This window comes from Giraffa tippelskirchi, chromosome 10 (genome assembly GCF_054371585.1).
Source record: "Giraffa tippelskirchi isolate mGirTip1 chromosome 10, T2T-mGirTip1v1.2.pri, whole genome shotgun sequence".
NCBI classification, from domain to species: Eukaryota; Metazoa; Chordata; class Mammalia; order Artiodactyla; family Giraffidae; genus Giraffa; species Giraffa tippelskirchi.
The window spans coordinates 66,468,151-66,492,573 of record NC_137284.1 but is presented as its reverse complement, the minus strand read 5'-3'; the positions used below and the strand labels follow the sequence as shown (position 1 = coordinate 66,492,573).

At 34.4% G+C, this 24,423-nt stretch overlaps 1 protein-coding gene across 13 annotated transcripts in view; it reads right to left on the bottom strand.

The window, feature by feature from the left end:
* The window catches only part of PHF14 (PHD finger protein 14), a 198,816-nt gene that overhangs the window by 45,135 nt on the left and 129,258 nt on the right, over positions 1–24,423 (bottom strand). For 11 of the 13 annotated variants that reach the window (XR_014067027.1, XR_014067028.1, XR_014067026.1 and 8 more), the window contains one exon: positions 18,985–19,102. Coding sequence is in view for 6 of the 13 variants with exons in the window: in XM_081535372.1 (XP_081391498.1) it covers positions 18,985–19,102 (118 nt within the window). In the remaining 7 variants the exon portion in view is untranslated. Of the gene's footprint in view, positions 1–18,984; positions 19,103–19,864; positions 19,892–24,423 lie in introns of all 13 variants that reach the window. The other 2 variants (XM_081535370.1, XM_081535369.1) reach the window with 1 other exon arrangement.

Here is a 24,423-nt window from a genome sequence, read left to right as displayed (position 1 = left end):
GACTATGCCAAAGCCTTTGACTGCGTGGATCACAACAAACTGTGGAAAATTTCAAGAGATGGGAATACCAGACCACCTGACCTGTCTCCTGAGAAACTTGTATGCAGGTCAAGAAGCGACAGTTAGAACTGGACATGGAACAATAGACTGGTTCCAAATTGGGAAAGGAGTAGGTCAAGACTGTATGTTGTCACCCTGCTTATTTAATTATATGCAGAGTACATCATGAGAAATGCCAGGCTGGATGAACCACAAGCTGGAATCGATATTGCTGGGAGAAATATCAATAACCTCAGATATGCTGATGACACCATACTTATGGTAGAAAGCGAAGAAGAACTAAAGAGCCTCTTGATGAAAGTGAAAGAGGAGAGTGAAAAAGTTGGCTTAAAGCTCAACGTTCAGAAAACTAAGATCATGGCATCTGGTCCCATCACTTCATGGCAAATAGATGGGGAAACAAGGAAATAGTAAGAGACTTTATTTTTGGGGGGTTCCAAAATCACTGCAGATTGTCACTGCAGCCATGAAATTAAAAGACGCTGGCTCCTTAGGAGAAAAGCTATGATCAATCTGCACAGCATATTAAAAAGCAGAGACGTTACTTTGCTGACAAAGGTCTGCTTAGTCAAAGCTATTGCTTTTCCAGTAGTCATGTACAGATGTGACAGTTGGACTATAAAGAAAGCTGAGCACTGAAGAACTGATGCTTTTGAACTGTGGTGTTGGAGAAGACTCTTGAGAGTCCCTTGGACTGCAAGGAGATCCAACCAGTCCATCCTAAAGGAAATCCTGAATATTCATTAGAAGGACTGATGCTGAAGCTGAAGCGCCAATACTTTGGCCACCTGATGCGAAGAACAAGCTCATTGGAAAAGACCCTGATGCTGGGAAAGATTGAAGGCAGGAGGAGAAGGGTACGACAGAGGATAAGGTGGTGGGATGGCATCACTGATTCTATGGACATGAGCTTGAGCAAGCTCTGGGAGTTGGTGATGGACAGGGAAGCCTGGCGTGCTGCAGTCCATGGGGTTGCAAAGAGTTGGATACAACTGAGCCACTGAACTGATTGATGGGGGTTTCTATCTTAGGGAAGCTTTTTACTGATGAAGGAACATAATACAGTTGATAAATAGATAGAATGTCATGTTTCCAAATGCTGCTTTCACTAAGTCTGGGAAAAAACAAGAGGTAAAAGACTACGAAAAAATAAAACTGGAGGATTTGGAGACCACAGTCATGAATAAGCAAAGTTTATCTCATAGCAAAGATGAGATCATGTGTAGTAGAACTCAAAAAGAAGCAGTCAAAGAAATATGGAGAATAGGATTATACTTAATATAGTATTTATGCTGTAAACAGGGTAAAGCTTTCTCATCGTCACTAAATGTCACAGGGAAAGGGTTGGAAGATGTCTAAATTATACATCACTTTGTCTTCTTTAAAGAGAAAAGAAAACTTTCTAAAAATATCTACTTCACCCATAATCCTAAAATGGCATGAAGTGGAGATAAATTGACTAATGGTAAGTAAATGAATGACTGGATCCTGGAATAAAGTTTGAATTGAGTTATTAGGTAAAAATTTTTTTCTTGAAACTGTTGCATTAAAATAAGAAAATAATGCTGAAATATCTCATGTTCATGATTTGCTTTAGACTATATATCTTAACATATTATATTATATGTATGTTACTATATATCTTCTTCTTATCTATGTTATCTTATTGGCTTCCCTGGTGGCTCATTTGGTAAAGTATCTGCCTGCAACACAGCAAACTCAGGTTCAATCCCTGGGTTGGGAAAATCCTCTGGAGAAGGAAATGGCAACCCACTCCAGTATTCTTGCCTGGAGAATTCCATGGACAGAGGAGTCTGGCAGGCTACACAGTTTGTAGGGTCACAAGAGTCAAACATCACTGAGTGACTAATGTACACACACACACATCTTATATATGTATGCTTTGGAAACTGGATCACAAATATCAGCTAATTTATATTTTAAAAATAGAATTTTAGAATACTACTTTTGTCTTTAGAAGTTGAAAAAATAGTCCAGTCCCTCAGGAACACAAAAGTGAACTGAAAAAAATGCTCTGATGCATTTTGAACTTTTCAAAGTGATTCTTAAAAATTTTTAACCTCTATAGGCATACCTTAAAGAGTTTTCAAACCAGCGAAGCAGATAATCATTTGCAGCCATTATTGAAGGTACATTTAACAAAAAACCAACTTAACTTCAATGACAATATAACACTGCGACATAAACCTTTAAGAAACCTTCAGAGAAAACATTAAAATAGATTGCATCTTAGGTGACCAGAGTTTAAATTTAGCATATGAATATGGTCCAAAGGAAAAAAGAGAACAGTTTATTAAAGCTAGCTACAATAACCTGTAGAAGTGAAATCACAAAAGAATGTAGATGGCTGAGCTAGATCACAGGTCAAGATACAGTGGAATAAAAAGCTACATAGATGATCTTTATCTGTCAAGAAGAAATGAAACATGTTTTAGCCTTTTATAGATGAGGTAAAAATTTCATACTCTTTGGTTAAAGAACAACAAAAGAATTAACAAAAGAACTAACCCATATGAGTCAAAACTGCATAATAAATAGTTTTGATCTACTAACAAACAAGGTATTTGTTTTTGAATAAGGTCTTCTACTGTAAAATTACACTAACATTGAAAAAATATACAAAATCTTCCAGTTTATACATAAAGTGGCCGACATGGTACAAATCTAAATATTCCTAAACTATCTTTGCAAAAAGATTGCATGTGGTTGGTTTTAGTTTCTCTTTACAGTACCGACTTTTAGACTTTTACAACTCATGACAAACATTAGGCAGTAATAGTTGACTCAGCTAAAACACAGTGCTTAGTGCCTAATAAAGTTTTTTTTTCACTTTTAGATCCCTTCCGTCACCTCCCTCCAACTACAATAGATTAGATTCTGCCAGGATCACATAAATCATGTATGTTGTCAAGCAGCAGCTCCCTAAACATAGACACTTATTTTACTGAATTTTATAAAGAAAAGGCCTTGAGGAATTATAGTCCATCTTTTAATACCTTATAGGAGGGACATTCTTAATTGATTTATTTAAGAATTACCTTTAGTCTCCTATTCATTAAAAATATCAGAACAGATCCCATTTAACAAACACTTTTCCTTTTCCTATTACTAGCAGTGTTTATTTGTAAAAGAAAAATTAACTGAGTTTCTATAGATGAAAATCTAAAGTGGCTTCAGGACAAAATCGAATTTGAGAACCTCTTGCAACAAGGAATAGAGAATCAAATTTCTAAAACAAGGCTTTGAATCAGGCAGATCTGGGTTTGAATCACTGTTATACTACATATTTGCTGTGTAAAACTTAACTTCTTTGAACCTCATCTTTTTTAATCTACAAAAAGGGAATGAAAAATAGTAGCTACCATAAAACCAGTAATATACCATAGAGTGAGGATTAAATGAGATTATACATTTTAAATGCTTACATAATGCTAGGCACATAGAGGTACTCAATGAATGTTAATTACTAATATTATTACTAATAGGGTTCTTTCTTATTTTTAAAATGTTCATTTTTTTTTTACCTAGAAACTACATCAAGAGTCTATTGAACAAAAGAATACTGTACAGTACTTTAAAAATCTCATTAGAAAAGAGTATTTAACACTATAGGAAATTGTCATATAATGCAGTTACATGAAGCAAAAAGTATATAATAGAATGTATAGTGTAACTGTAATTTTTAGGGAGTAGGTTGAGATAGAATATACCACAGAAATATGAGCAGAAATGGAATTACATTAAGGTACTATAAACGGCAGGTAATTTTTAATATTTTTCTTTATGTTTTTAAAATTTTCCAAATATTCTATAATAACCATGCATTACATCTTAAAAAAATTTTTTTAAAACACACATAAGATATGTATTTCTTTTTTATGACTTCAAATTTCTCCAGAAAAGTAGAGTCAGAGAATAAAAAAGGGGAAAAAAAGAGTAAGAAGCATGAATTTTTTAAAGATTTACATAAAGGATATTAGTTTTATTACACTAAAAATTTGCTATTTTGAATTACTACTCTCTTAAAGTTAAACAAACTCAAATAGAGCCTGACACCTCAATTATACAGTATTTAATCATATCTTCACACTAATATTTCACCTGGAGATCAAGTTGTTGTGTATTCTCCTAGTTAAGCATACGCTATTCAAGCTTTATAGTAAATGGAGACTGTAAGATAATGGAAATGGCCAAATAAAACTTATTTTTTGTAAATGTAATGTAAATTTATCATTATATTATGTCTTAATTATTAGATTAAAAGATAGAAACTTTCTCTCTCTTCATTAACATTAACTCCAGAGAAAGTAAGTAGATGGATCATTAATCTTAAGTCCCAGGTATTCCTGTAGCAAAACTGGTATGGTAGTGACCCTTAGGTATGGATGCTGTCACCTGCAGAGTGAGAAAAGACAGTGAGAACAGGCAAAAGAAGCTTATCAAAAGGAAAAAAAAAAAAAAGTCTGATAAAAGGGAGAGAAAACCGGAAGAAAACAGGTTCACTGAAGGCAAAGATGTGTGTGCTTAGTCACTCAGTCATGTTTGACGTTGTGATCCCATGGACTGTAGCCCAGCAGTTTCCTCTATCCATGGGGATTCTCCAAGGCAAGAATACTGGAGTGGGTTGCCATGCCTTCCTCCAGGGGATCTTCCCAACCCAGGGATCAAACCCAGGGCTCCCACATTGCAGGTGGATTCTTTACTGTCTGAGCTACCAGACAAGCACGAACGCAAGGAAGGAGTTTGTAAAAAAGAAGTACAACAGTATCAACAGCTATATAAAAGTAGAAAAAAATATGAAGCTGAGTAATAGGAAGATTGATGGGGACAAAGAGAATCTATAGCTCGAAGAAGATCCTTGAGATACTGCTGGACAATTCCAGAATGAGGAAAGAAGAAAGGGAATATTAGCAAACCAGAGATACTATAGTACTGAATCTAACTCAGTCTACCTTGAACCAGCTTGTTGGGTTGAAAGAAAGTCCCACTAGAGAAGAATAAAGTCTGAGAATGAATAATATTCTGTAGGTACAATAAGGGAATACTTCAGTTAGAGACAAAACTGTGTGTAAGGAATTTAAAAGAAATTAGGGTCAAAGCAAGTTCTTTGACCCTAGGTTCTTAAACCTTAGTAAGTATAATTATCAAACCTCTGGTGCTTATAACAATGCTGATTACTGGGCATCATTCCAGGAATATTGATTTAGCAAATCTGCATGGGTCCTCCACACTGCCTATTTAACAGTACTTTGAAAGTGAAAGTTCTTCAGTCGTGTCCGACTCTTTGTGACCCCATGTAGGCCACAGAATTCTTCAGGCCAGAATACTGGAGTGGGTAGCCCGTTCCCTTCTTCAGGGGATCTTCCCAACCCAGGAATCCAACCCAGGTCTCCCACATTACAGGCTGATTCTTTACCAGCTGAGTCACAAGAGAAGCCCAAGAATACTGGAGTGGGTAGCCTATCTCTTCTCCAGCAGATCTTCCTGACCCAGGAATCAAACCAGGGTCTCCTGCATTGCAGGTGGATTCTTTACCAACTGAGCTATCAGGGAAGCCCTAACAGTACTTTAGATGACCCTAATGCAGGTGTTTGTAGGCTATACTTTGAAGAGAAATCACTGAAATTTGGGGTAGGTAGATTGACATGTGATGAAAATCTCAAATTATAATATCAATATCAGGAAGTTCAAGAATCTATTTTTTAAGAATAGCATATTTGATACTCCCAGAAGAGATATTCTACTTTTAAAGTTACATGAAGATAAACAAACATAGAAATTTATATGTTATTATTAAGGATGTATTTTATTAATGGTTTCTTCCACTGAGAATCAGGGGAGCAGGTGGGAGAGAGAGAAAGGTATGAGGTGTCAAAACTGGGTTCTTAGGAATTTACATGTATAAATCACTGCCCTTTAACTCAAACATATAAAGCATGTGTTAAGATTCTACCTTTTTGAGAGAAAAGCATTAGTAGCACCTGAGAATGAGTACAAATTTACTTATTTACTTCATGGGAAGCTTTCTTTTGGCACAAATGTTTGAGACATATTGAAGGCACATAATCATTTTACGGAATTCTAAATGTATTTACACAGTTGCCCTAAAAGTTAATAACCTTAATTTCCAGGTACCACAAGGAATGTAAAAATGCTGACCCAGAACTCCCCACATTTCCATCCTTAAAGGTACTCTAACGTTTATATGAAAAAGGGTATGTTGTTGATATATGCCTGTCCCTGATGCTTCAGATGGTAAAGAATCTCCCTGCAATTTGAGAGATCCAGGTTTGATCCCTGGGTCAGGAAGATCCACTGGAGAAGGAAATGGCAACCCACTCCAGTATTCTTGACTGGATAATCCCATGGACAGAGGAGCCTGGTGAGCCACAGTTCATAGGATTGCAAAGAGTCAGACATGACTGAGCGACTAACATTTTCACTTTCTTTGTTTCTCTAAAAGCTATTTGTTAGGCTTGATGAGTCTTTTGTTATCAAACCACATACACTTTGATAAAGTAAATTCATAAGTTATCTTACAACTATCTTCAGTAGTTTGCTACTTTTAAATTTTATTTACTTTTTACTTTCATCTCAGTTTCAAGTTTATAGCTTTCATGACCTTGACATGGAAATAATATTCCTCCAGTCTATGGGAAATTTCTTTGATATTTCTTCACCTATTAACAAAACATGTCTTTGGTTAAAAACACTTTTCCCTAAAAGGGAACTCTTGCCTGTATCAGTTATGTCTTAAGACATGACCTTACTCTATTTAGTGTAGAACTCTGAGACAAGAAAGATTTTTTACTTGGAATGTGTAAAGATAAAATATAAAACACAGCAAACTGCTCTTCAGATTACTTAAAAAAAAATTTTACATTTGAAAAATCAGAACATTATCACTGATTTTGAACCCTTCTCTCCACAGCTAAAATGACTGCTTATTTTTAAGAACGAGAAGACGTGTTATTTACTGACCACATACACCTTGATAAAGTAAATTCTAAATATTGCCATTAAACTTTTCACAAATGAGCAACCTGAAACTCATGGAAGTGAAGCAACTTGCTGAAGGTCACAAACATTGTAAATAGTTATTAATAATATCTGAACTCAGTTTGCTTCTTTTCAAAGCTTATAAAGCTCTTGCCTCTACATCACACTGCATACTTCAACTTTCTGTACATTTTAAATTACTCTACTTTCTTACTCAACAATGACTCAGTTTATAACTCTAAACCTCATGGCAAATTTTTATGGAAAAAAGAAATATTATCACTTAAAGAAACAAACTACTTATAGATACACATTCTAATTTCAGCGATGTAAAAAATGATTGTGTTAACTTTGGTTTCCTTGGGGTATGTGCCTAGCGCATACATATAGAATCTAGAAAGACAGTACTGGTATTTGCAGGGCAGCAATGGAGACACAGACATAGAAAACAGACTTATGGACATGGGGTAGTGAGGAGGAAGGAGACAGTGGGACATAGGGAGAGAGTAACATGGAAACATATATACTACCATACGTAAAACAGATAGCCAATGGGAATTTGCTATATGACTCAAGGCATTCAAACCAGGTCTCTGTAACAACCTAGATGTGTGGGATGGGGAGGAAGGTGGGAGGGAAGTTCAAGAGGAAGGAATCACAGGTATGCCTATGGTTGATTCATGCTGACGTTTTACAGAAACCATACAATATTGTAAAGCAATTATCCTTCAATTAAAAATAAGTAAATTTAATTTTAAAAAATGAGTGTTAAAATGTAACATAGCAAATGCAACATAGCACACTAACCCCTAATTTTTAGTTTCTTTTAAATCTTGATAGGATTCTAGCAGAAAATCAAGATTAGAATGCTTAAATATATTTGATATCAGAACTCAATTTCATTAGCTATCAGAGTTCATACATTTAATTCTCTTCAGTCAGTTCAGTCGCTCAGTCATGTCCGACACTTTGGGACCCCATGGACTTCAGCATGCCAGGCTTCCCTTAATTCTCTTGGCTTAAATTTAAAGAAGTCTAAGTGTTATGCAAAAGGTTACTTCTGAAACCACAATATGTAGGTTAGAAAGACAGTTCTTCAAGAAATAAGTAATTCTATAAAATGATGAAATGGTAAAACTAAATGTTTAAATTAGAAGAAAGTAACTATATAAATATAATTGTATGTACATCTAGAATACATGATCTCGCTTTCTGTTTTTTGAAGCTGGAATTTAAGCCTTTCCTATTATTCAGGTGAAGTCGCTCAGTCGTGTCCGACTCTTAGCGACCCCATGCACTGTAGCCTACCAGGCTCCTCCATTAATGGGATTTTCCAGGCAAGAGTACTGGACTGAGTGACTTCACTTTCACTTTTCACTTTCATGCACTGGAGAAGGAAATGGCAACCCACTCCAATATTCTTGCTTGGAGAATCCCAGGGACGGCGGAGCCTGGTGGGCTGCTATCTATGGGGTCGCACAGAGTCGGACATGACTGAAGCGACTTAGCAGCATTATTCAGGTGTTCCTTTCACAACTCTGAGAATGGGCTTGCTTAATTCAATTAACACCATCAGTTTGCAATGAACAATGTCTCTCACACTCACATTACATATGAATACTAGAATAATAAGTTTACATGATTAATATATTCTGCATTCCTCCTTGGTATATTATATAACCCCAAATTAATGTTTCAAATGCTGGGCTCATAAGGAAAAATATTCTTACTAACTTTTTAAAAGTTGTAATGAAATATCCTTAAGGTTAGCCACCAGATTTTTAGTAGGTAACTTTTCCTCCAAAATAAAAACAAAATTTTTTGAAACCAAAGGACAGAATGAAGTTAGTGATCTCTAAATGATATTCCTGTATGTGGCACCCTACTGTACTTTATCTTGGTTTACTCAGTTTCTCATCATATGGTATTCCATAGCAGGGTTCACAGCGTGTTATATAAACATATCAAGCCCACATACCATCTGAATTAGAAAATGGCTTGGTTTTCCCTGTTTGTAGAACGCGTAACTTAAAAGGTGATTTAGTGTTTCCAATTTTTCAAAATATTAAGAGAGAAAACATTTGTGTATTTTAGAGGTTTCAATCATTTTCTTTCTCTGTAAATATGATGTTGAGATATATAAAAATGTATGTCATAAAAACTAAAAAATTTTATCAGAGGAAAGAAATCCTATTTTTGAAAAGTTTCTTAAGAATACCTGACCATAACTTATTGGGATATGCCAATGTGATTCATGTGTACTGCACAGCTCACATGAAAATTATCCTAGATTACAGAATTAACAGATCAGTGTAGATTCTAATTCTGTTATAAAGAATAACCATAAACAGTCTGTTTTGGTGCAAATTGTTACTTGATAAAAATATTATCTGGAGATAGGGTTCAGAAACATGTCTAAGACAGTCAAGTAAACAACTTTTTTGAGCAGGCAATAATGACCAATAAAATGTTCAGTTCAGTACATAAATGTTCAATTTAAACAAAGAGAGCACACTACTATAGTTGGTATTGTGCTTAAAAAAAAGTAGTGTGTTTCGTTTAAATTGAATGTTTATATACTGAACTGAACTTTTTATTGATCATTCTTGCCAGCTCAAAAAGCAGGTTACTTGATTGCCCTAGACATGCTTCTGAACCCTATCTTCAGGTAATATTTTTACCAAATAACAATTTTCAGCAAAACAAAGATTGTTAATGCCCTGGTAGCTCAGATGGTTAAAGAATTTGTCTGCAATGCAGGAGACCTGGGTTTGATCACTGGATCTAGAAGATCCCCTGGAGAAGGGATTGGCTACCCACTTGTCTGGAAAATTCCATGGACAGAGGAACCTGGCAGGCTATGGTTCAGGGGGTCACAAATAGTCGGAGACCACTAAACAACTTTCACTTTCACTTTTTACCAACTATAGTTAGAACTGTTAATGGTTATTACTTTTTATTGAAATCACAAAACACTGCTACTAGTCTCAAAGTACTTGATAAAAATATTATCTGGAGCACTCTATTACAAATTAAGATTTAAAAGACATTTATACAATTATGCCTGCCAGGGAAAATTCTAGAGTAACCAGCAACTGCCTGAATTTAGCCTAGGTTAAGGTACAAGGCAGAGAAGGTGATGGCACCCCACTCCAGTACTCTTGCCTGGAAAATCCCATGGATGGAGGAGCCTGGTGGGCTGCAGTCCATGGGGTCTCGAAGAATCGGACACGACTGAGCGACTTCACTTTCAGTTTTCCCTTTCATGCACTGGAGAAGGAAATGGCAACCCGCTCCAGTGTTCTTGCCTGGAGACTCCCAGGGACGGGGGAGCCTGGTGGGCTGCCGTCTATGGGGTCGCACAGAGTTGGACACAACTGAAGCGACTTAGCAGCAGCAGCAGCAGCAGCAGCAGCAGCAGCAGCAGCAAGGTACAAGATCTACTGGAAGTGTATGGAAATCTAGCAAAGAGGAAATGTGAAGTTTAAATATTTAACTCTAGTTATCATGAAGGATAACCACACCAGTTGTAATTCTCAGACTTTTAGTAAGTCTACAAACTACCAGAATTGTTCTATGGGATTTTAATTTAGGATACTATGTAAACAACTTTTCTCTAGATTTTACATAACTGTATAAGTAAAAAGGAAAATCGAAACTCAGGAAAGTTTGATAAAACATATTGTTATAACTACTAATGTCATACAAGTTCTAGAAGAATACTGAATTAAGACAGTTAAGTGGTATAAGTTTTACCTGAAAATGACTTATCTGTCAACCATGCTAAATTTAGAAACTTAAAATCTAACGTAATGCCAGATAAAATCCCAGAGGTCAAATGAATAGCAAAAATATTAAAAAGTCCTCTTTTATGGGTCACTTATACGATTCAAATTTAGCAGAATTTTAAAGGATAATTCATTTTAATTTTATATTTTTCATAAATCTTCATAATACATAAAGCTCAGACATTCAATTTCCAATATCACCAAGTACAATTAAATGTGCTTGTTTAATGTATTGTGGCAAGATACTCCTTGGAGAGATTGTTCTGTGCAGTTCTTAAAGAAGCAAAATTCTCAATGACTATTTTATTTGCTAATAAATATTCAATATGTCATTTTGACACAAGAATTTGTGTCGAAGAAGAGCACAAGAATTCTAGCTGCTCAATGCAAAAAAAAAAAAAAAAAAGGAAAATGAAACAAAAATTGAAAAAAAGCATACTTTCCTACTCAGGGATTTCTAACACAAATGATTATCAAAAAGTACTGCACTTGCCTGAGCTAGTGTGTCATGAATTTGCAGTTCCAGAAAATCTTCCATATATATTTAGATGAGATTTTTATGCATATGAATTCAACTTAATACCACTAAAAAGAGCACTAGAAAGATGAAATAAGAATGAACCAAATGGAAGTCTCAAGCTAAGAGCTCATTTTGTAGTATTCAGGTAATGTTCTGTCATGTATACCCTTTGGCTTTTCACTAAACACAGCAAGAACAGGGATGAAAAGCTAGAATCATAACTGGCACAGTCACTGTAAAATATATGATGTGTATTTAAATTCTCAGTGGCACATGTGAATATATATCACTTCTATAAATATTGTTTCAAATGGATTTTATTCATGTTCATTTAACCATGTCAAAATATCCTCATTTGGGGTGTTTTAGTACAAAGCAGTTGTTATCTATATCAAGTATACCCTAAAAAAGAGAGACTAGTGAATTGTGCCCTGTATTAACATGGAATAAGAGGGAGAGGGCTCAAATAAATACAATTAGAAATAAAAAAGGAGAAGTTACAATGGACACCACTGAAATACAAAGGATCGTAAGAGACTACAATAAGCAACTATATGCTAATAAAATGGACAACCTAGCAGAAATGGACAAATTCTCATAAAGGTTCAATCTCCTAAGACTAAATCAGGAAGAAATAGAAAAGAAAATATGAACAGGCCAATCATAAATACTGATATTGAAATTGCCATTAAAAAACTCCCAACAGACAAAGTCCTAGACCTAATGGCTTTACGGATGAATTCTGTCAAACATTTAAAGAAGAATTAACCTATCCTTCTGAAACTCTTTCAGAAAACTGCAGAGGAAGGAACACTCCCAAACTCATTCTAGAAGGCCACCATTACCCTGATACCAAAACTGGACAGAGATATCACAAAAAAATAGAATTACAGACCTATATCACTGATGAACATAGATGCAAAACTCCTCAACAAAATACTAGCAAACCAAATGCAACAATACATTAAAAGGATCATAAACCATGATCAAGTAGGATTTATCCCAGGGATGCAAGGATTTTTCAATATCTGCAAATCAATCCATGTGAATACCACATCAATAAATTTAAGAATAAAAGCAATAACAGTAGAGAAAAGGAGCAAAGAAAAACTGGAGATATATTTAAGGAAACACCTGTACAAGATTCTGTGACTAGCAAATGTACAAGCTAGTCCTTGTACAAGCAAGTGACTGTCTATTTGGGATAAGATGAAGAAAACCTGAAGATGAATCCAGGTATTTGGCTAGGGAGAATGGATGAAAGTAAGGATGGAAGAAAAAATAAAAGATGGGTGAGGTAGAGGAGTAAAAACAAAATGCATTGATTTTCCAGGCATACAGCATTCAATGGCAACAGTATTTTCACAACATAGCAAAGTACAAGGGAAAAAACCTAATGCTGGTGATTGGTAGGAATGAACTAGCCCCACTGAATACAAACACATCACATTGTCTTGGATGGCTACTGCCTTAGTTAAGTATCTTTGAAGCATAGTCCGTAGGAGAAAACGTTTTGTGCATGTGTTTGTATGTGTATCGATTTGTCTCTCCATGTGTATTACATGTAATGTTTATATTTGATGAGCCCATGTAGCTGATCATTTTTCATGAAACCTAGTGACTACCGAAATCAGATTGATTATATTCTTTGCAGCCAAAGATGGAGAAGCTCTATACAGTCAGCAAAAACAAGACTGGGAGCAGACTGTGGCTTAGATCATGAACTGCTTATTGCCCAATTCAGACTGAAATTGAAGAAAGTAGGGAAAACCACTAGTCCATTCAGGTATGACCTAGATCAAATCCCTTATGCTGCTGCTGCTAAGTCACTTCAGTCATATCCGACTCTGTGCGACCCCATAGACGGCATCCCCAGGATGGCTCTGCCATCCCGGGGATTCCCCAGGCAAGAATACTGGAGTGGGTTGCCATTTCCTTCTCCAGAGCATGAGAGGGAAAAGTGAAAGTGAAGTTGCTCAGTCGTGTCCAACTCCTAGCAACCCCATGGGCTGTAGCCCACCAGGCTCCTCCGTCCACGGGATTCTCCAGGCAAGAGTACTGGAGTGGGGTGCCATTGCCTTCTCCGCAAATCTCTTATGAGTATACAGTAGAAGTGACAAATAGATTTAAGGGACTAGACCTGAGAGACAGAGTGCCTGATGAACTATGGACAGAGGTTCGTGACATTGTACAGGAGACAGGGATCAAGACAATCCCCATGGAAAAGAAAGCAAAAAAGCAAAATGGCTGTCTGAGGAGGCCTTACAGATAGCTGGGAAGAGAAGAGAAGCAAAAAGCAAAGGAGAAAAGGAAAGATATTCCCATCTGAATGCAGAGCTCCAAAGAATAGCTAGGAGAGATAAGAAAGCCTTCCTCAGCGATCAGTGCAAAGAAATAGAGGAAAACAACAGATTGGGAAAGAGAGATCTCTTCAAGAAAATTAGAGATACCAAAGGAACATTTCATGCAAAGATAGGCTCGATAAAGGACAGAAATGGTATGGACCTAACAGAAGCAGAAGATATTAAGAAGTGGTGGCAAGAATACACAGAAGAACTGTACAAAAAACATCTTCATGACCCAGATAATCACGATGGTATGATCACTCACCTAGAGCCAGACACCCTGGAATGTGAAGTCAAGTGGACCTTAGAAAGCATCACTACGAACAAAGCTAGTGGAGGTGATGGAATTCCAGTTGAGCTATTTCAAATCCTGAAAGATGATGCTGTGAAAGTGCTGTACTCGATGTGCCAGCAAATTTGGAAAACTCAGCAGGGGCCAAAGGACTGGAAAAGGTCAGTTTTCGTTCCAATCCCAAAGAAAGGCAATGCCAAAGAATGCTTGAACTACGGCACAATTGTACTCATCTCACATGCTAGTAAAGTAATGCTCAAAAGCCAAGCCAGGCTTCAGCAATACGTGAACCGTGAACTTCCAGATGTTCAAGCTGGTTTTAGAAAAGGCAGAGGAACCAGAGATCAAATTGCCAATATCCACTGGATCATCGAAAAAGCAAGAGAGTTCCAGAAAAACATCTATTTCTGCTTTATTGACTATGCCAAAGCCTTTGACTGTGTGGATCACAATAAACTGTGGAAAATTCTGAAAGAGATGGGAATACCAGACCACCTGACCTGTCTCTTGAGAAACCTGTATGCAGGTCAGGAAGCAACAGTTAGAAATGGACATGAACAACAGACTGGTTCCAAATAGGAAAAGGAGTACGTCAAGGCTGTATATTGTCACCCTGCTTATTTAACTTATATGCAGAGTACATCATGAGAAACGCTGGGCTGGAAGAAACACAAGCTGGAATCAAGATTGCCGGGAGAAATATCAATCACCTCAGATATGCAGATGACACCACCCTTACGGCAGAAAGTGAAGACGAACTAAAGAGCCTCTTGATGAAAGTGAAAGAGGAGAGTGAAAAAGTTGGCTTAAAGCTCAACATTCAGAAAACTAAGATCATGGCATCTGGTCCCATCACTTCATGGGAAATAGATGGGGAAACAGTGGAAACAGTGTCAGACTTTATTTTTGGGGGCTCCAAAATCACTGCTGATGGTGATTGCAGCCATGAAATTAAAAGTCGCTTACTCCTTGGAAGGAAGGTTATGGCCAACCTAGATAGCATATGTAAAAGCAGAGATATTACTTTGCCAACAAAAGTCCGTCTAGTCAAGGCTATGGTTTTTCCAGTGGTCATGTATGGATGTGAGAGTTGGACGGTGAAGAAAGCTGAGCACCGCAGAATTGATGCTTTTGAACTGTGGTGTGGGAGTAGACTCTTGAGAGTCCCTTGGACTGCAAGGAGATCCAATCAATCCATACTAAAGGAGATCAATCCTGGGTGTTCATTGGAAGGACTGATGTTGAAGCTGAAACTCCAATACTTTGGCCACCTCATGCAGAGTTGACTCATTAGAAAAGACCCTAATGCTGGGAAGGATTGGGGGCAGGAGGAGAAGGGGACGACAGAGGATGAAATGGCATCACTGACTTGATGGACATGGGTTTGGGTAGACTCCGGGAGTTGGTGATGGACAGAGAGACCTGGTGTGCTGCAACTCATGGGGTTGCAAAGAGTAGGACACGACTGAGCGACTGAACTTTACTGAACTGAGTGACTACCTAGGGGCTTCCCTGGTGGCACAGACAGTAAGGAATCTGCCTTCAACGAGGGAAGCCCAGCTTCGATCCCTGGGTCAGGAAGATCCCTTGGAGAAGGAAATGGCACCCTACTCCAGTATTCTTGCCTACTACAGTATTCTTGCCCATAGACAGAGGAGCCTGGCAGGCTATAGTTCATGGGATCGCAAAGAGTTGGACACGACTGAAGTGACTTAGCAGCAGCAGTGACTACCTAGATATGAAGGATTGATAAGGAAGAGACAGTCGTATACTTTGTGGGTTTGGATAGAATAAAAGTAATTTTATATACAAATAGTGAATCATTATGTTGTATATCTGATTCTAACATAATGTAAGTCAATTATATCTCAGTTAAAAAATCATTGTTAGGTAAATTGTTATTAAATCAATATCATTAATTATATATTATTATTAATTTAATATACTTAGGTATATTTTATCTTTCATGAGCTAGAGCTTTATATCATGGACTGAGATACAATGAATCTTGTTAGACTTTTCTGTTTACATAATTTCATTTCTGTAACTTCTATAATTAAAAGCAATAGGCAGGATTAGTGACAGAAGATTTTTGCTCTCATAAAGCTTACAGAAATAAAACCCATTACTTCAAAGACAAAGTCATATATAAATACACTATGCTGCTCAGAGTATGCATGGCAGTATTTTAGAGCTTCCACTAGTATGCAAAATTTGGAGACAATGTTTTAACAGTTAAATAATGTTTAAAGTGCAATGCATTTTCAACTACACATCCATACCTTATACAATAATTTATTACACTGGAGTCAAATGTTTATAATAAAGTTAAGATTAAGACTTCTTGGATTAATAATCCTATCATATGTATGTGTTTATGGCTATTAACAATTTTATATTCACTTGCCCCCACCTAAATTTATTGGCACTTGATTCCTTTCTCCTGGCAATAACGGTTTCTACCTTCGCTTTTCATATCATTATAATATATGAACATGGCAAATATACCTAGTATTATCTAAAAAATATCATTCCACCAAAGCCAACAGAGGAGAATAAAGGACAAGCAAAACATATTAACTTTTATTCTGGATTTCTTTTAGGCCCCCAAATGATATAAATTTCTTGACAGATGTTAATATACTGCTTTCTTAATTTGAGAGTTTCTGCAGCAATTTACTGAACTGTAAACCTGACATTATCTATCAATGTTTTCTTCTTGGAACCCAATACTAGTCAACACTGTACAAGAGAAAATGTAAACAGAAATTTACTACCTGCTGGTGAGGAACGAAAGTTCTCAAAGTGAGCAAAACAGAGTTGATTTAACACAAGTATCCAAAGGAATGAATTAAGCTTCCCTGGTGGCGCTAGTGGTAAACAACCCTCCTGCCAACGCAGGAGACATAAGAGATGCTGGTTCGATCCCCGGGTTGGAAAAATCCCCTGGAGAAGGGTATAGCAACTCACTCCAGTATTCTTGGCGGGAGAATTCCATGGACAGAGGCTAAAGTCCATGAGATTCCCATAGAGTTGGACACAACTGAGCAACTAACGCTAACACGACTTTCAGCTTAACTATTATATTGCTTAATTTTTCATAGGAAAAAAAGTAGAAGTATGTAATATTCATCTTGATATGATAAAAATATAAATCCATTTCACTGCTGTAATTCTTACAATAAACTGCTGTGACATTCAGCAGTGAGATACCATATTTAGATGATATTTCGAAAATGTTGGCTGTTTACATCTGGTTTTCATTCAATTACAGGTCAGAGTACAGCAAGTACAATGTAACTTTTCTAACAATGTATCTTACTAATAGATTTCCATTCAGAGTCCAAAGATCTTCTCTCAAACAGAGGGAAAAAGAGAATACAGGAACAACTCAATGGCTACTGGTATGTGCCTACTGCATTTACAAAATATTCATTTTGTATATTCCTAACATACGTGAAATACCTCCCCTTGCATTTTCAATGTTCATTAATGAAGTTACTACATAACTTAAAGGCACTCTGGATTTAATACAATGCTACATAATTAGAGTAGTATAAAACATTTTTAAAAGAATGTATACAAAAAGACTTATTTGTAAAATACAATAAATGTTTTTCCAAAAATTGCTTTCCTAATTGCTTTTTGAGGGTAGAAGAAAATCCCAAACAAAAACACACTTAGAAAAATTACATCACAAAGAGTCCCATAAGATGACTATTTAAAATCTACAGTACACTATTATTTTTTCATTTAAATATAATTTCTAGAAAGCATTTTAAAATTATGTAATAAAGTATTTTTATATTAAATATGCTCCATCTTAAATATGGGTCTTAATAGCTGGAAAATTATTCTTGATAGCATATAGTTTAAAACCTTGAGTATAAAAGCTTGATTATTAAATAAAATCCATAATATTCTATTTTAATAATCATTATATAAAATATATAAAATTTTAATAAATTTCATTCTTTGAGAAAACAATAAAGAGTTTTTTTCCCTATAGCCAAATGCTTTTCTGCAATTTTTAATAAAGAAGCTTTTAAAGATGGCATCTGTGGTAAGCTTGAGTAAATCATTTTAACTGATAAAATGAGTATTTTTGATTCCATAATCAGACAGGAATTCAGTGTCAATTTTAATTCACCCTAAGAAAAACAAATGCACTGATGTGGCATTTAGAAAAGATGGCTTGAAGTTCATATTACAATAGACAGTCAGCTTTTGTTGTCTATTTAAAGAAGAATAATTTGTTTAACCTAATTGTATTGTCTCAGTTCAAATATATTCAATACATCTGTCAAGTGAGTCAAAGCATCAGGAGTCCAGCTATTCACTCACACATTTTAAATTAAACACATAGTAATCTTAAAATGCTGATCACCACAATTTATGGTTTGAGCTACCAGAGAAGTCTAAGGTTATAATATTGATATTCAAAAGATATAATTTCAATAGTTTATTTTCAGAGATAAACTATGAAACAAATTTATTAGGTATTTCATCCTTTCTACTAAATCTAAAATAATTATCATAAAAAATTTTAGTATATAAAAACTAGTTTTCTCAAAGAACACACCTTACAAAAAATTCATAATGTACTGATTATATCTTAAGATGAGTCATCTATAAAATTAAATTGGGTTTTATTGGTTATTCCCTAGGGGTGGTAAATAAGCAGAAGATGACAAGTTTTGGTTACTAGATGACTATTTAACATGCTTCACAACACAGCTAAAATATTTCGTCGAGAAAATTTATATACTTCAGTAGAGTTCTTTACTCTTTAAGGGCAATAAAATCACCAAAGCAGTATTTTCTTAAAGTGCATCAGATTAAAATGTTGGTCCTTCATATTCCAATTATTTTTAAACTGAGGAAGCTGATGGTGAGATGTAGAAAAGCTATCAAAATAAAGAGAAACAAGACTTTTTCTTATAGATTTTCCCCCCTTACCTTAGAAGATGAAGAATCACACTCCTGACATATCCATCCATAGCCTGTTTGTTTAGGAGATTTTTTCAAAGGAGGATCCAAACAACCAAAATGGTAGCACAGTCTGCATTCATCACACCTGCAGGGTAAACAGATTTATGGTGTAGCTAAATAATATTAAAAAACACCTTTTTCAGAAAACAAAAAACCAGTAAACTACTATATATTTCAACTGTAACACTGTTAATTCTATCCTTAGCTGACAAGATTATTGAATTAATGTTTATGAAAAAGACAATCTAAACCTGAAATAAACGTTTTAGGAAAAACAAAATACCAAAACAACAAAATTAACACACAAAACAAATATCATTCAGAACACATTCATAGTAGAAATGTTAAGACCATGGGAACAAATTTATGTGTATAGCCATGTGTTCAAAACTAACATTAACATTTTCAATTTTGAACTTTAATAATAATCACTTGCCTATTAGTTTAAAAATATTTAATAATGTAAGATACATATAATTAAAGACTATGAATTCAATCTAATACATTATGATTATTTAAAAACAATTTAAATCTAATGAATTCCATTAGGCCACACTAAGCTTAATTCTATATGATTTATGTATCTCATCACTCTCTAAGTTAAGGTAGATTCTAAAAAATATTTCTAATGTTTGCAGCATGCTAACATAATCTATAGCAAATAAAAACCATAGTCAGAATTTTATATTATTTTCTAAAATACAAATTTTCTCAAAAATTTACCTGTCACTTTCAGTGCATTTGGGTTTTCAAAGTACCTCCTAAGTACATTTTTAAGCTTATTAACAAATGTTTTGATAGTGTCTTTGCCACCTATGAGGTACAAAATCTAAGAAAACTACCATACCTATTCTTCGTTTCAGACAATCTCATCCTGCTGACAATGAAGAAAGATCTGTATTATTTCAGTGTTTTCAAAATGAATTTTGCATCAGTTGGAATAACAAGATGAAAATTTAACAACAAATAACAAAGTTGTATATATTTTATAGAAAGGATTATATTCCTCATTTTGTGTTCCACTTTTTAAGTTAAAAAAAACAATACTTTCTCCAAACCAATCTGTCACATTCCCAATGTATAAGTTACTCTTACTGATTTAAAACATAAAAAGTTGAATTTATAACTAGGAAAGCAAAGAGGATATGTTATAGACAACATAAAGTACAAAATAACTATTCAATAACTTTTGTTAGAAAAAAAGGGGAAGGAGTTACTATGATAAACAACATGCAAAGAAAAGCAATTAATTTTCACAATAAAGGGAACTGTAAATTTACATTTATAGTAAAAATTTCATATCATGCTACAAAACCCAATCTCCCATTTCAGGAATCAAGAGTTTCAAAAATTTAGCAAATTAGCTAAGTTATTCAGGTATAAAGAAGTTTAAAACAAAATTCTATGTCCTAAGTTTATGTACACGTTCCTCTACAACTTTCTTCTTATACACCTAACAAACTTGAGTACTTTTCCAAAAACCTTTGCTTAGACTCAAGAGATGGACTTGAATAAAAATGTTTATTATAATAATTCTAGCTATACAAAAAATCAAATAAAATGGAATAATAAATGGTACTTTATTTGTTGTGCCAGTATTATATAACTATCCAAAGTATATTTAAAAGTAGTTAAAATGTTTAAGTACACATTTTTATATTATTAAGAAAAAATAATAGATAATAAATAGCTAACATCAAATATTACATAAAACTAAATAGCAAGCCTGTACAATTTTATGTTCTTCTCAATTGAACTTATTTACCTTTCAGTAGTTAAGGTTCCAGTTACATTAAACACATACAGGACCCTTTAGAGTATAAGCATTTCTGAGTTATGAGAAGCTAGAGATTTCTAGATGGCTAAGAGTGTACTCCTTCAAGTATGGAAACTAGTATTTCAGTCATCTTCAATGTGAAATTTAAGGACAATCACATTCTTTGCTTCATCAGTAAAATCTATTACATATGGTTTACTCTATCTTTGTCATCCCAGGGTCACAAACACAAGTAAGATACTGCTACATGTCTAACAGTTGTGCCAGCCTTTTGTGTCTGGAAATGAGTATCATCAGTCTGCCATACTGTCTGAATTGTTGTATACAACTATTTTAGGTCCTCACTTGCTTGAAAAATATCAGTCACTACTTTCTGATATTGTCAGTGTTATTTGTCTAAGTAGCATCTCCCCAACAATAATTCACTGTGGATTCAGAAAACAGATCACTCAAATCTGGGCAGATTGACAGTTAAAAGAATGTGGAAATGACAGCTGCTAAGTACATGGGCTCAATTTTGGTTACCTATAGTCTTTTTTGCTTAATTTAGGTTTTTTAAAGTAAGTTTAGATTGCCAATAATCTAGGCTTTTGATAGTGAAGAGTTATAGTACTAATGTTTTCCTAGTTCGTATTAAATTACAACCTAACTACTGCATCTTTACAAGTCCATGCCATAGTAACTTGCAAATTATGATTTTTAGTGTACAACTAGAATCAAACACTATGGGAATATAGAGGTAAATCATAATTCATTACCTTTTACCTTCATGTACACCTTCATGGTATATGAATATAAAGATGTGTATACACACAGATATTTCAATCTAATAATTGCTGCCCTGGTGGCTCAGACGGTAAAGTGTCTGCCTGCAATGTGGAAGACCTGGGCTTGACCCCCAGGAGAAGGAAATGGCAACCCACTCCAGTACTCTTGCCTGGAAAATTCCGTGGACTGAGGAGCCTGGTTAGGCTACAGTCCATGCGGCCCCAAAGAGTCGGACACGAATGAGCAACTTCACTTTCACTTTTTTTCTTTCAATCTAATAAATTAAGAACAAGTTTGTGACACTGAAGTAGTTCAAATTTGTAGCTGATTCCAATTAATTGTAAACTCAAGCTATCTTTCAGCTCAATAAAAAATGCAAAACGAAAAGATTTTATATGTTAGGTTTGTTAGACGGTAATACTGAGCAGATGCTATTTGGAAATGACCCAATCCTTATAGAATGACTTAGTCTACATATAGAACTAATGTATTAGTGTTGGGTTCAAGAGGAAAGGAGGAACTTGTTAGAATCAGGGGGTGATATGGGAATTCTCTGAAGTTATAGCTCACTCACTAGTAAATAAAAACTGCAATTCTAAGACTAAGTATTGATAGCAAAAAGAAGTAGTTAATACACTTAGGAACTGCCAAAATCCAGGAGAGGCAAACAGAAAAAGAAATAACCCAATCTTGAAATCATAACTATTAATAAATAAGTGCTTTCTAAAAATGACTAAAATTATTTCTATGTAGAAAAAAAATATAGTTGTTCTATACTAAACTATTTAATTGAAAATATCTATAGCTTCATATGCTGGTAACAAAAATATCCTGAGTGATACAAGTGAACTCCAGTAGAATTTTCAAGAATTACTTCACCATAGACAAATGTAAGAGATACCATTAAGAATCCTAGAAATCAAAGAACAAGTTAGATGGTAAAAATAGTGAATTACTTATTTCACGCGCACACACACCACTTTGTTAACTTTGGCAAATTTTGTCAGCCAACAAATTATGGCTTAGGTTACAAATTTAGATCATTTTAAAAACTCAAAAATCAGAAACTCATAAGGATCTGCGATCATTCCGCTACCAAAAAACTGAAACAGAGTTGAAGTAATTACTGATCCAATTATTATGACTGCTACATCTAATTCTGACATATACTTGCAAATACATAACTGCAACACATAATATGGAATGTATTTATCAAAATAATAAATACTGTGAAAAAAGCAGTCATTGACCCACAAAAGCATACTGATATAACACAATATACTTTATTAAATAACACAAATGTCTATGTTAAAAAAACAGACTATTATACCAATGGCACATATATTAAATGCTAAGACAATGTCTTAAAATAGCAAAAGATAATACAAAACTAACGTATAAAGAAACACAAGGTTTTTTTAATAAAATGCAAACTGGATGCCTAAAGAATATCCTCTAAACATCTAATAAACTTGTACACATTAACATATTATAGGACATTCTAAAATTACAATTTTAAGTGAGATAGAATAAATCCCATTTATAATAAAAGGAAACCTGATTGATTAATTAGATTCTTAGTAAACACAACTTCCTACTCATCAGATTCATAATGGATACAGATGTAAACAATAAAGCAGCTATATGTATATAGTCTTTTACACATTCATCTAACAAAATACAGTGACCAAATAAACATAGTTCTATATGTATTTAAAATACTTACTTAGCATACGGTTAAGTATAGCACCCTAGACAAAGAAGAGGAAGAAAATGATTTATGTTCATATGTCCTATGATCCACAGAAGCAATTAATCATGTGTTTGTCTGATTACTGAGAATATGCATATAAGTAAAAAGAAACATTTCCGTCTACACCTAAGAGACAGGCTAGTGTCCCAAAGGGTTTCTTAAACTCCCTTAATTTCCAATTGATAATTTTACTGGGAGAGTACACTAAGTAACTACTTTTTAAAACTAACCAAAATAAATTAAGTGCACCTCCTATATATATATTACATATATATATCATATATAATATAATATATGATATATATATTATATATATATATAATTTATAGCTAGATGATCAGCTAAATTTCAGAAAGAACATAAATCCAACACATGGGACTTGAAAAGTGATGTACATGTATTATAACTACGATGATCCATAATCATAGCTATTTTTTATGTCAATGAACATTTGATTTAGATCCCTTTCAGGTCTATATGGAGCAAAACAAAACTGACTCTGAAAATGTACACTATTACATTGGTTCACTTAAAAAAAAGAAACACACACAATTAAGTATCAAGAGAATTGTGGGTTGGACTTTCTTCCTTTTTCATCACTTCTATGTAAAAATTCTATATAAGAATGATCAAAAAAAGTGGATTTGAATATAAGATTACTTACATAAAATCTTACTAGCAGTTAAAACACCTACACAAAGGTATTAACCAGTAGTGATAGACTCTTTTATTGAATGGTAGCCAATTATTTCAATTATTCATTTTAACAGATGGAGAAAATATAGGTTTGTGTCCCATGAGTTAAATCACCTCTAAAATAATACAAGCTTGCACAAAATTCTGCATTCTACCAATATTAGAATAACACTTAATATCAATAAAGGCAAACTTTATTCCTTTTTACAATACTTTTAGTGCAAACAACCTATATGAGCATTTTCTAAATAATTAGAAAATGTCTATTATAACATATTTCACATATAATGACTAATACGGAGTTCTTGAACATATTTTTATTAATGCCACTACAGACGTCCATCACATGCAATAATGAATGAATGAGTGGTAGGAAACACAAAAATATCCTTTACACATTTAAGTATATTAA